General features: G+C 46.0%; 1 protein-coding gene across 6 annotated transcripts in view; it reads left to right on the top strand.

The window, feature by feature from the left end:
- Positions 1-12,552, top strand: part of NSD1 (nuclear receptor binding SET domain protein 1) — a 54,614-nt gene that overhangs the window by 26,548 nt on the left and 15,514 nt on the right. For 5 of the 6 annotated variants that reach the window (XM_085519232.1, XM_085519233.1, XM_015876030.3 and 2 more), the window contains 10 exons: positions 1,082-1,151; positions 1,916-2,034; positions 6,298-6,441; positions 6,871-6,994; positions 7,329-7,529; positions 8,796-8,975; positions 9,339-9,495; positions 9,769-9,974; positions 10,535-10,647; positions 11,802-12,071. In XM_085519232.1, coding sequence (XP_085375358.1) covers positions 1,082-1,151; positions 1,916-2,034; positions 6,298-6,441; positions 6,871-6,994; positions 7,329-7,529; positions 8,796-8,975; positions 9,339-9,495; positions 9,769-9,974; positions 10,535-10,647; positions 11,802-12,071 — 1,584 coding nt within the window. Of the gene's footprint in view, positions 1-1,081; positions 1,152-1,915; positions 2,035-6,297; positions 6,442-6,870; positions 6,995-7,328; positions 7,530-8,795; positions 8,976-9,338; positions 9,496-9,768; positions 9,975-10,534; positions 10,648-10,839; positions 10,870-11,801; positions 12,072-12,552 lie in introns of those variants that run through there. The other variant, XM_085519235.1, reaches the window with a different exon arrangement.

The following is a 12,552-nucleotide window of genomic DNA, read 5'->3' as shown; positions in this document are numbered from 1 at the left end:
TATTTTTCTTCCATTACTTCTGAAAGTCAGGAGAGAAAATGAGCCTTGACAGTAGGCCCTGCTGAGAGAGAGGCGCAGGGCAGTGAGCTGTCTGCTGCTGGCTGTGGCCCAGGAGTGAAGGTCCACCCTTCCCAAAGGTGCTGGTTGCTGTGTTATGGTGAAGAAATCTGCTAAATACAGAGGAGTTCCCCACCCTTTCCCACTTGCAATGGGGACTGGGGAGTTTTGGCTGTGAGGTCTCTTCTCCATTGATTTATATGGAAAAATGAGTCATCTGGATACAGGCTGGGAAGCTGTGGGCAGAGCTTTTTGGTCTCAGGGAATTGCTGTTATGTTACACTGTAACTTGAACCTAAGGCTTTCTCCTTTTCTGTCAGATGTTCTCCGAATAGTATTTCATTTGTTACATTCCCAAGTTGGCTGATGCATGGTAAGTAAGTGTAGAACTTGTAGCAGGGTAGAGGCTGGAGTTGTAACACATGTAGCGTGCAGTGCTAGACGCAGGGTTTGTTTTTTTTTAAAGAAATAGCTGATCTTTTCTGCTAAATGCTGAAAATCCAGTGACATGATTTGGAAAAAACAAATAACAAAGACTAATGTTGGGCATTGTAGGTGCACCAGACGTAGCATCAATGTTTCTGAGGTTGGTTAATAACAGTTTTCTTACCTTTCTCATTCTCTCTTTCTCCATGGCAGAGTCTTAATGCAGTCATCAGGGTTGCAGTAATACAGAGACGAGAACAATTCAGTTATAGGATTCATAAAAGTGTAAAAGCAGAAGAGAATCTCTATTCCCAGCAGCTTTTGGGGTGTTAGCAGCCTTTTGGGGAGAGCTCAGGAAACAGTGAGGGATGCCCAGTGAGCACGAGACCTGGCAAAATCAGTGTTCATTCCTCCTTGTCTGACTTTTCCACATGGGGTCTATCAGACACACAAACAAAAGGTCTTCTTGAGAAGTTACTAAACGTTGATGAATTTATTATCTGAAGTAATTGCTGCAGTCACTTTTTAAGATGCTTAGTGGCTGAGGAGTGTGCGTCTTGGGTTTGCATCTGGTGAATTGTTTCTTATGTATTTTTAGGGCACTGGCCCTTCAGAGAGCGACAGCTCGGAGCTGTACTCACCAGCCCACTTCCCAGACCTGGGAGAAGGTAAGTGAATGCAGAGCAGCGGAGGTACATCAATGTGATTTGTATCAGTGCCTATGGTTTTTAAAGGGAGCTGTGTAAGGCATCTTAGGCATTAGCTGAGGCAGTGGGAGAAGAAATAGGTATGATTGTTTGTCTGGAAATACTGTTTTATATATATATATATATATATATATTCTTACTTCCCTGTGGAAAGTGGAGGTATTGGGTTCATATTTCCATGGGGAGATACTCACTTTCCATTCTTACTCTGAATGGTTGTGGGAGAGTTGTCACCATGGTACCAACATGCCTGATGGCATGCACTGAACAGGCTCAACATTGCCTGCTCTGTCTAGTGGACAGTTGTGCAGTTGCACTCTATTCCCTTCTCCACATGCCTTCATGTCACATTGGTGTCAGCATGAGAAAATTTGTATTGCATAATGACAGGAGGAGGTAATTAGCAGCATTTGAATAGCAATGTAAGCTTTGTGTTGATAGCATTTCTTATTTTCTGCTGGGGGGCTGTCTCAGGAAAGTCGATGATGGTGATAATTGCAGATCCACAAAAGAGTTCATACTTGGAACCATTATGAGTCAATGTTATCCAGGTCCTCTGATGGCTGTAAGACAAAGGGCAGACCTGTCTTGGAGGCTTGCATTGCCCCAGGCTTTATGCCCTCGAAGAAAATAGGAGCCAGGCTGCACAAGTTGGTGGGCATGTAGTGAGCAAGCCAATTGTTATTTCTGCATTGTTCTTGAATGTTCTTTCTGTTGCATCCCAGCTTCTGAAAAGCTCTTGGAGAAGCAGCGCAAACGGAAGAGACCACGCCATTCCTCTGCTGCAATACATTCCAAGAAGGAGAAAAATGGGGAGAGGCTGGGGGGGACCCCACGCTCTGAGGTACCGTTGGGTTTTCCTACACACTGTCATCCATTTAACCTGTCTGCTGCTTGCCAGGGTGCTGTGCACAGTCTAGGCCAGGTAGTGGTTGGCTGGCTGAATGCAAGATTAGGTCTCATCTGGGACTTTGTCTCCCTGATGTAGCTGCATGAGCTGGGGTTGAAGCTGGACATATCACCTTGATTATTAATTATTTTGTGATGGCTGCTTAGCTCAGGCTCAATTTTTCAGCTGCTGCTCTACTAGTTCTCCAGGAGAAAGGCTGTTCTGATATGACAGAACAAAGGTCTGACTGGCATCTTGCTTTGCATGTCAGGAGGCCTAACTGCTGTAAAGGGTCTCATCTTCTGGTGGTGGGAATCTTGCCCTTCTGCACACCAGTACGAAGTGCAAGCACTAGATGTGGACATGAAATTCTTCTTCTATTTGCCCTGCATGCCAGGGTGAGCTCAGAGACATGTTGGAGGGGATGGGGGATGAACTGTTTGTGATTGCCCACAGGAGCCTCTGATTACGTTCTGCCATCCAGCAGAAAGGGATAGATGGGGCAACACCCTTCTACTGCATCGTAGCAAAGCTGGCATACAAATATCACTGACAAGCACATTTTGCCTTTTAGGAGTGAGCCAGGTATCACCAAGTGTAGGGGAAGCAAGACTTTTCCTGAGAGAGGCAGGACGCCTCCGGGCCTTTCACAGCATCGTCTCTCACTTCCAGTGGCCCAGGTTCAGCAGCAGGCTGTTCTGTCAGGATAGTCAGTATGTATTTCAGGAGCCAATTATAGACGTATACTGTTCTATTTGTTATCGTTATACAGCTTCCAGCAGAGCACAAATACCACACCAGTTGTCTGAGCAGTGCCAGCTACTCTGAGGTCTGCTGCCACTGCCTTCTGAAAAGCATTTCTAATGGGGATGATAAAGTTTGGGGTAATACCTCTGGGCCCTATAAACCTTCCTGTGCCTTTTAAAGAGCACTGGTCAGTTGTTTCTGAAGTGTGCTCACCTGGAATCGTGTTTCAAAGAAGCCTGTACAAATATATTTGCCTATGCTGGAGAGTAGTTAACACTGTCTGCTGTTAGGCACCCTCTGAGAGGCTGGCTCAATTTGGAGCTAGTAAATTCTCTGCACATCTTATATAGGAAAGAAATGAGGAGTCAGTTCAGAGCAGCAAGGCAGGTAGGCCACAGCTCTGAATGTCACACACCACTCACTGCAGAGGAAGCCCAGGGAGTCTTAACTGCCTCCAGCCTTAGATGTATGTTGAGTACCTGAAGTTATGAAATGTCAATACTTGACACCTTTATGCCAACATCCCTTTTTCTGTGATTGTGTTTCTTGAGCCACTGAGGTATGTGTTCACCCCTTGGCTTTGGTGAATGAATGGGTACCGGTGAGTATTGAGCTGCTTTAGAGATGTGATCACACTTTCACTTGGCATTTGCACCAAACTGGTCCTTAAGTGACTGTCCGCACACCAGGCAGGAACCTCATTTTCTTTTGAGTGGTGCTAGGAGAAACAGATGTTTGGATGGTTCAGCACAATGAAATCTTGGTTCCAGCTGCTTTCAGAGGGCAGAGAAAATCCTGTCTCCCTGGGCTGAACCGGGCAGCTTTCTCTGCCCTTCCATTTTTGTGGAGTTGGGAAAGCAAGTTCACAACATCAGGGCAGCAAGACACCAAGAAAAGGGATGGAAAATGCTGTTGAAATGGTTGTCAAGGTTGTGAGCCAAGGTCAGGCTGAGCCAAAGAACCGGCCAGGCCTTTAAAGATGTGCCAGATACAGCAGCAGAAATAGCTCTGGAAGAAGATCGACGATGAGACCTGCCCCCTGTAGGAGGTATGTTGCTTCACACTACTCTTTCTGGCAAGGGGAAATAAGGAGAATGGTGTGATTGATCCTTCTGAGTGATGGTGTTGGAGGGTGATCCCCTTCTCCCTGCTCACCAGGCATAAGTAATCTGGCCTTGCCCACCCTTGTCCATCTCTGATGTTCCCTACTCTCTTTGTGTTTCTGGAAGGACCAATTAAAAATACACTAAAATCCCAGCATGTGAAATGTACAGGTTGGCCATGTACCTGTAACTAAAAAGGATATCTTGAGGCTGAAAGGATAAGGCCTAGAGCATGCTGTGCCACTCTGGATGGTCTGGGCTCAGTTGTTTTGAGGTTTTTGCTAACAACAAGTATTTGCAGCTCTGGAAAGAGGGTTGTTGGTTCGTGGTATGTAACTTAAGATGCACTTTAGACTGTCATTCCAGATAGCCCCTGAAACATGGACTGAGTTCATTACAAGCAGTTCTAGCAGCCATGCTAGGAAGACAGAAGGACCAGTTCTAAACTGCTCCTTCCTTCAGCAAATCTGTATATTTTCTCTCCCTCCTTCCAAAACTTTCTTGAAATTTTTGGTACAGTAGGAAGATAGTCATTAACCACAGGAGGAGTGGTGCTTGTTAACCAGTGCCTTGCCCCTCTGGAGGGATCCTTAGTGACCATGACAGGGGCCAAGCTTACTTTGTGTTTGTAGCACAGGGGCCCCAGCACAAGGTAGAAGCTGGAGCTGACATTGTTTATCCATATCAGTAGTTGATTAACTCTGCTCTTGTTCTTCCTTACAGTGACCCCTGCAACCCTGAGGTCACTGCTGAGCTGAGCAGAAGAGGGAGCACCTATGTAGGAATAGCAGGATCTGAGCTGTAAGCAGTCCCTGGAGCACTGGTTACTGGTGCTGCTCCTGGAGCATTCCAGGAACCAAGATAATATTTGGGCCAGTGGCCTGCGTTGTGGCAGACTGCAGCCTTCTTAGCAGAAATGAGCTGCAGACCAGAAGTATCTGGGGTAGCACTTAGGATGCCATTGTACGCAGAGACAAAGGCATCTGTTATGTTGTAGCTGATGATTGCCAGTGTTGCAGAGTCCTTTCCATCCCCTCTGCTAGGGCTATAGTAGCAGGAAACAATTTGCTCCATCTCAGTATTCCTGCAGGCTGCATCGCTGCCAGCCCTCCAGCGTGTATGTGGTGGTAGTCTGTGAGGTTGTACACCGTATGCTATATTGGATTGTCAGTAGTTTGTAGCCGGGAGTTTTCTTTTTTGTGCTCAATAAAGTAAACTTACACCATTCATATTTGTATTGTGTGCTTTAATATGCTGTCAGTGCATTTGTGCGTGGTTGCTCTACATGGCTTTAAATGGTTCCCAAATGAAAACATAATGGTGCATTCAAGGAATGAAAAGTCAAGCAAGGGATGTGTTGTTAACTGATCAGAATGCTGGCTTCATGTTCTTCCAACTTAAAGACATAAAGCTTTCCCATAAAGCTTTTTTTGCCCACACTCATAAGTTGTTCATAGTGTATTCAGTTGAGTTTAGGAACTTTGGTGGCATTACAGCTCAGATGGGTATTCTTGCATATAGAATATAACTCAAAGCTCCCTCTCCTGACTGTTAGTTGGACACCTGGCCCTGAGCAGGCACCAGGGTATGAGAGTGGTGGCTGCTGATCCTTCTAGGAGTCTAAATTCCTAACAAGGTCTTGAAAGTGTACAGCCTTTTTTTCTGGGCATACAGTAGGGATGGCTTTTTGACCCAAGGAAGTGCTGTGTGCTGAGATCATTCAGCTGTCTGCAGTGAGCCAAGATTTCAAAAACAAATAAGGCAGAGTATTTAAGAAGTTCTTGCTTGAAGCATCTGGTTGGTTCCTAAAAGCAGTATGTTATGTTGGTACAGCATGAATGGGTCACAGACCTATTTGCTCTGGAGGGGCAGCTGGGTGTTTGCTGCTAATTACCTGTCCTGACAACTGTGGAGTCTACAAGTGCATACTGTGAAGCGTATAAGGAGAGTTCTGACTTCCTTGCTAAAAGGAGACTACAATAAGGATTGTTTGCAATCTCTCTCTTGTGTTTTCAGTGCAAGCAGACATAAACATTCAGGATGCTTCTCTGGCATTGGTGGATGTGATTTTCAGACTATATGCAATCCTGCCTGATATGTTTTTGTGAATGATGATACTGTTCTCTCTCAGCCCTTCCTCAAAGAGGAATTAAAAAGTGCTCAGTGTGTATTTATAATGATCTAATAAATTTAAGTGCTCTTCCTTTCCCTCCTTGTAAGCCTTTTGGTGGAGCCATATGAGAGGTGGTTCTCTCCAGGGTGGGTAGCACTGACTGCCAAACTTTAATGTGCTTGATGGCTGGATCTGTAATCTGCAGGTCAGGGCGGAAAGCTCCGACAGCCCCTAATTTTGAATTTCCTTTTAAAGGGGGAGACTTTGGTTCGTGGGACTTCTACAAGCCCCAAAGGGGGACACGAAGAGGGGTCTGAGAATGACCATGGAGTGCCTTCGTCCAAAAAGATCCAGGGGGAGCGTGGAGGAGGAGCAGCTCTCAAGGAGAACGTGTGTCAGGTAACCTCCTTGAGGAAATCTCTAGAAAACTTTGCCTTTCTAAGTGTTTTTTATGTTAGTGTTGGAATGCACCTGTGTCCCAGCTAAGCCCAGGTGACTTCAAGGTGTTCTCTGGGGGCTGCGTGGTTCTGAGGGTTTTGGCAGCAATCAGTAGTTTAACTGAACTGAGCCTTTCCTGTGCAATTGCCTTTCATCCTGCTGCAGTTTAAGGATGTTGGGAAGATGTGACCAACACACAATTTGTTTTAACTGATGGATGGTAGCAGGGATGGGATAGCAGATGGCAGTGGTGATTCACTAATCACCTGAACTGACTGGCATAAGGAGAAGGCTCAGCTTTTTTTACAGAGGCTTTGCTGACAATTGGCTGGGCTGGGTTGGGAAAGGGGTTGCTCAGAGCTGATCATGTCCATCCTTCCTTCCCCACAGATCTGCGAGAAGCCGGGGGAATTGCTGCTGTGCGAAGCTCAGTGCTGTGGTGCTTTCCACCTGCAGTGCCTTGGGCTCTCTGAGATGCCAACAGGCAAATTCATCTGCAATGAGTGTTCCACAGGTATACGGCTTTCCTGAGTGCTTCCTTAACTGGCACTCCTTTTTGCTTACACCTGCTGTAAGGCTGCGAACTGGCTGTCACTTCTCTGGTCATCAGTTTGACAATTGTTTTCTAATGAACTGATCTTACTGTTGTGAGGCAGATGTGGTGGGAATGTCCTCAGTGTGATCGGCAAGAGATGTTTTTCCAGTCTAGACTTACACTGAAACTTTAGGGCTGCAGACACCTGTGGTTTGGGTTGTGGCAGGGTGGGGGGTTGTAGTGTGCTGTTGTGTCTCCTGGTAGAAGCAATGCATTTTTATTGGGCCATTCCATGTGCCTGCTCTTTCTCTAGGAGTCCATACCTGCTTTGTGTGCAAGAGCTGCGGGCAAGATGTGAAACGGTGCTTGCTACCCCTTTGTGGGAAATATTACCATGAAGAGTGCATACAGAAGTACCCACCCACGGTGACGCAGAACAAGGGCTTCCGATGCTCTCTGCACATATGCATGACTTGTCATGCTGCTAACCCAACAAACATCTCTGCATCTAAAGGTACTGGAATCTTCTCGCATGGTCCCAGGGAAGCATTTAGAAGTTTCATGTCCACCTGCAATGACCTGGTGCACCAGTTCTTTGTTTTTCTGTCCTTTCCGCAGCACTTGCTATAGAATTTGCTTCTGTCAGGGTGGGAGGGGTGGTGTCCATGGGCTGGGCTCCTGATGGTCAGACTGAGCAACTAAAGTGTTCCTGTCTGGCCAGGCACTTGGATGCCTGGATGTTGAGCAAGGCCACATTCCTCTCAGTAGAGCTGCATGGACATTGTTGTTTCTCCTAGACAGCTCTCACTGTGCCAGTGCTGCAGCCAGTGCCTGCTTAGCAGCAGTGCCTGTTGAGGCAATGGCATGGAGAGCAGTGTAGTAAAAACTGTAATTGCTTTATTTCCTTTTATTTTCTTTTTCTTAATTTGAACTCTCATGATTTGCTTTTAAAATTGCTTTTTTATTATTTATATTTTAAATCTTTGGTATCTCAGGATGAGTGATGATAGTGTCAGCTGTATTCTTACCCTCAGGCTCTGTGTTAAAGTCATCTTCACGTGTCAGTGCTTAAAACAGAAGAAGCTGTTAAGGCATAAAGCCTGCAGCCGACTCCTCGGCTGAACGTTTGCCTTGTGACCCCCCTCTGGTGGTTGTTTTTCAGTGGTCAGATTTACACCTTTCTTTCCACCTCTTCTCCCTGTCAGTGGTTTCCTGGGATGAACTGAAAAGATGCTGAGCAGGCTTGGACAAAGTAGGCCTTCAGGCAGTTCTCACTTCTCCTTCCTGAAATTTCAGAGTAAAATCTGATTGGAGAAGAATAGAAGAGTAGAATCTGAAGTGGAGAAGCAAGCACTGTTTGCAGAAACTTCCTGGATTGTTTTCATTATGTTCAGTTACGCACTTGGAATACCCGCTCTATTTATTGTTTGCACTGATTTACTTATTATCTGTGTATGATGCGAAGCAGTCCTGATCTGTGAACTCTTGAGCTGGGTCTGAACAGGGTGCAGAAGGTTTTTCACTTCCAAATAATTTAATTTCCTATATATTGCCCACAAGTGCTGCTCTATTTTTTATGTATTTTCTTGTATTAGTTGGATAGAAATACAGAGATTATATTGTAGATGGTCTGTAGAAATTAAAAGTCAATTTCCATTTCCAACAATCACCAATGGCTCGTTGTTTTCCGCTCAGATACCAGTAGAGATTAGGTCTGGAAGGAAGTGAAGACTCAGTTTTCTCTGGCATTCACCACGATTCTGATGTGTTCCTGTGCCAGGTCGCTTGATGCGCTGCGTGCGCTGTCCTGTCGCTTACCACTCCAATGACTTTTGCCTCGCTGCTGGCTCTGTGGTCCTCGCCTCCAACAGTATCATCTGTCCCAATCACTTCACTGCACGAAGGGGCTGCCGCAACCATGAGCACGTCAACGTCAGCTGGTGCTTTGTCTGCTCGGAAGGTGAGACAGCGTGCGTTTGGTTCCCTGTCACCGCGTGAGGCCCTGACATAAATGACAAAAGAGCAACAGATGTGCTATGGGAACAGATCATTACAGCAGGCAGAAGCTTTGTCTGTGTGGAGCGTGCCAGTGAGAATTGCTTAGAATAGCTTGCCTTCCTATCCATCCCTATTTAAATCCAAGATCAAGCTAAGGCTTTTTCTGAATCTTTAAAAGGGTTTTTTGTGCTGCGTAGGTAGAGCATGAGCTGTCAGATAAAAGGTTGCAGAAGAACACTGCTGTTTTCCCAGCTGTCACTGTTTGGAGTTGTGGAGTCCAGGGCTTCTGCACAGGGACCCTGATAAATTCCTCCCTTCTTTGCAGGGGGCAGCCTTTTATGCTGCGAGTCGTGCCCGGCTGCGTTTCACCGTGAGTGTCTAAACATTGAGATGCCAGAGGGAAGCTGGTATTGCAATGATTGCAAGGCAGGCAAAAAGCCACACTACAAGGAAGTCGTCTGGGTGAAAGTCGGGCGCTACAGGTAGGTGAAGGTAGAACAGACTTGTCCCTGTTCCCTCTTCAAACGATGGTCGTGATGATTGAGGTGAGAAGCTGCTTCTCTCTGCAGGGTACAGTGAAGCAGCTTCTGATATTTTTGCATGCATGTAGCAGCTGAAGCTCATGCCTTCCTCTTCTCCCTCCAGCCTTGCTGGAAGCCTTCACAGCTTTCCCCATCTCTATGCAGTAATGTGCTTCTGGGAGCATGGGAACTGGGGAGTCAGATTTTTTATCTGCCTTTCCCTCTGTTATGTAGGTGGTGGCCAGCTGAGATCTGCCATCCCAGAACAATTCCTGTCAACATCCAGAAAATGAAACACGACATCGGCGAGTTCCCTGTGCTGTTCTTTGGCTCCAAAGATTATCTGTGGACCCACCAGGCCCGTGTGTTCCCATACATGGAAGGTGATGTCAGCAGCAAAGACAAGATGGGGAAGGGCGTAGATGGCATATACAAGAAAGGTAATTTGTCTTCATCTGGGAAGATGCATGTTCTGTTTCTCTCTTCCTATCTGGAGAAAATATTCTTGTGACAGAAAAAAATACCATTTTAGAGCTAAAGCTGAATTAAATTTGCAAAATGAATAGCTATTGATCTGTCATCCTGCACACTTGGAATGCTGATAGGTCTGAGTTCACAGAGACGGACTATGGGTGTGCAGATCCTTAATGCTTCTCAGCTCCAACATAGTTCCTCTGCTGCTCTATCGGCTTCCTTGTGCCTAGTACAGTCATTATCTGTATATAAAAATACTCATGAGAGTTTTGTGTTCATCTCTTCCCAAAAGCAGGGTAAAGCTAGCTGACAGTTTGGATGTTTCCAAAACGTTTCACCCACAGTCACTGTTATTGCCTGTGACTATTCTGTTGCTTTATCATGTTTTTTTTACGAATCTCTGCCTCTAAAAGTGTTTTGCCAAGGGTGTTTGCTTGTGGAGCTGTGGTTGCTGGGTCTACTCTTGCAGCCTACCTCTGTTTGAGTAGAGTGAATTCCTCATAACACACCCTGTTATTTCACTTAGCTCTTCATGAAGCTGCGGTAAGGTTTGAAGAACTGAAGGCACAGAAGGAACTGAGACAGCTTCAGGAAGACAAGAAGAATGACAAGAAACCTCCCCCCTACAAACACATCAAGGTGAGGGCAGGTCCAGGGGGTAAGGGAGGGGGAAGAATGGCAGTTGCAGAAGTTTTGAGCTATCAATGCAGGTGAATTACATGTATAAGGAAACATTGCTACTCTTGGGGCATCTGGCTGTTATTTGAAGGTTACTCTGATTGCCTTGGCTTCTTCAGTCAACCTCCACAGAAACAATTCATGTATCTGCAGAAATGTGTGGAAGCTGGACACCAGTAACAGGTACTGGAGCAGACCTGGATTGTCTCTGTGCTGTTCCATGACAGTTGTGTGATGTGAAAGAAGAGTCTCTCTGCCTGTCTGGGGTTTTATGGGAGAGAACTGGCATCACCCAGTGTGCTTGGATGTTGAGTGCTGCAGGTGGCAAAGTAGTGTGGGACAGACAGTCAAGATACAGTAGAGCAGAGGGGAGGATGGCAACCCACAGTGGAGCATGGCAGTGTCTTTCACTTCTGTTTTTCTTTTTTTGTTTGTGTATTGTTCTGTATCAATTGAACAAAAACATGAAATCAGATATTTGTGCTGGAATGCCAAATTTTTTGTGGAGTTTTGAGGAACTCCTCTGGCTTAGGGCTGTCTGTGAGGTACATTTGGAGCACTAATTTCTTCAAGGATCTCCAACAGGTGTGAGGTGATCTGAGTGAAGAGCTTGGGCCAAGTAGGTTCATAGGATAGGGATGTGGGCCCAGAGAGATCAGAAACTGGTGACTCAAGGACTGTGTTCCTCTTTTTCATTGCTTCCTTCTTCTTCTTCCCATTTTTATGTTTCAAGCTATGAAAGCTCAGCTGATTGCTGGCATTTCCTGGTAATAGCTAGGATTTTAAGGTAGGACCACCTGCACTCTGTGTAGTCACAGTGATACGGGATGGGGACCCTTTGCAGCCTTTTCCCCCCTCTCAGGGGATGTAGAACACACAAGGTACCAGGTGGTGCTGCTGGGGGGGATCTGTATCCTCCTTAACTCTTCCATCTAAGTGCACGCCTCTTCAGGTAGTGTGTTCAGAAGTACACATGTATCTGTACACCTCCTTTTACCCCTCACTGTCACTGGTTTGCACTGCATCCTGTCAGCTCATAGGCAAAGATTGGGTATAGGACTGTCTGTCATGATGACCTGTTCTTAAGCAGCTGATATCCTTCTCGTGCATTCAAGGTGAACCGGCCGGTGGGCAAAGTGCAGATCTTCACTGCGGATCTGTCTGAGATACCACGTTGCAACTGTAAACCAACAGATGAAAACCCGTGTGGCCTGGACTCCGAATGCATCAATCGTATGTTGCTCTATGAGTGCCACCCCCTGGTCTGCCCTGCAGGAGAGCGCTGTCAGAACCAGTGCTTCTCCAAGCGCCAGTATCCCGAGGTGCAGATCTTCCGCACGCTGGCACGAGGCTGGGGCTTACAGGCCAAAACAGACATCAGAAAGGTACATGTTCTGTTTTTTGTGAGGTTTTCTCTTGCCACTTCTCTCTCGCTCCTTGTCGGTTTCCATAGGTGTGAAAAATTCCCTTCTGTAATTTGAATGCCATTTAGGAAAGAAGTGGATGAATGTGACTTTTGTAGTCTTGACAAGCACATTTTGGTTCAACTAAAATGCCTTGTATGTTATTGAACCACAGGATAAGAAAAGGTGATTGCTTGGTCTGCCTGTGTGGATGGTTGGCTTTATGAATACACCAGAATACTGAAGTATGAGACAGGGCTCAGGGATTCCAGACAGAACAGTGATTATGCCCACAACCTCCATTATTGAACAGCATGGCTTCTCTAGCATGAGAATCTTGCATCAGAAACCGAGGTCAGGCTTGAATCTTACAAAGCATAGTATCTTAGAGATGGCTATAATTGCTGTGGGAAGTACTACCTTGGAGACAGCTAAAATACTTGAATGTCTGTTTCAAATCTAG

This window comes from Coturnix japonica, chromosome 18, assembly GCF_054131305.1.
Source record: "Coturnix japonica strain WE chromosome 18, WE-NBRP24, whole genome shotgun sequence".
Classification (NCBI taxonomy): domain Eukaryota; kingdom Metazoa; phylum Chordata; class Aves; order Galliformes; family Phasianidae; genus Coturnix; species Coturnix japonica.
This window is presented reverse-complemented; position numbering and strand designations above follow the sequence as displayed.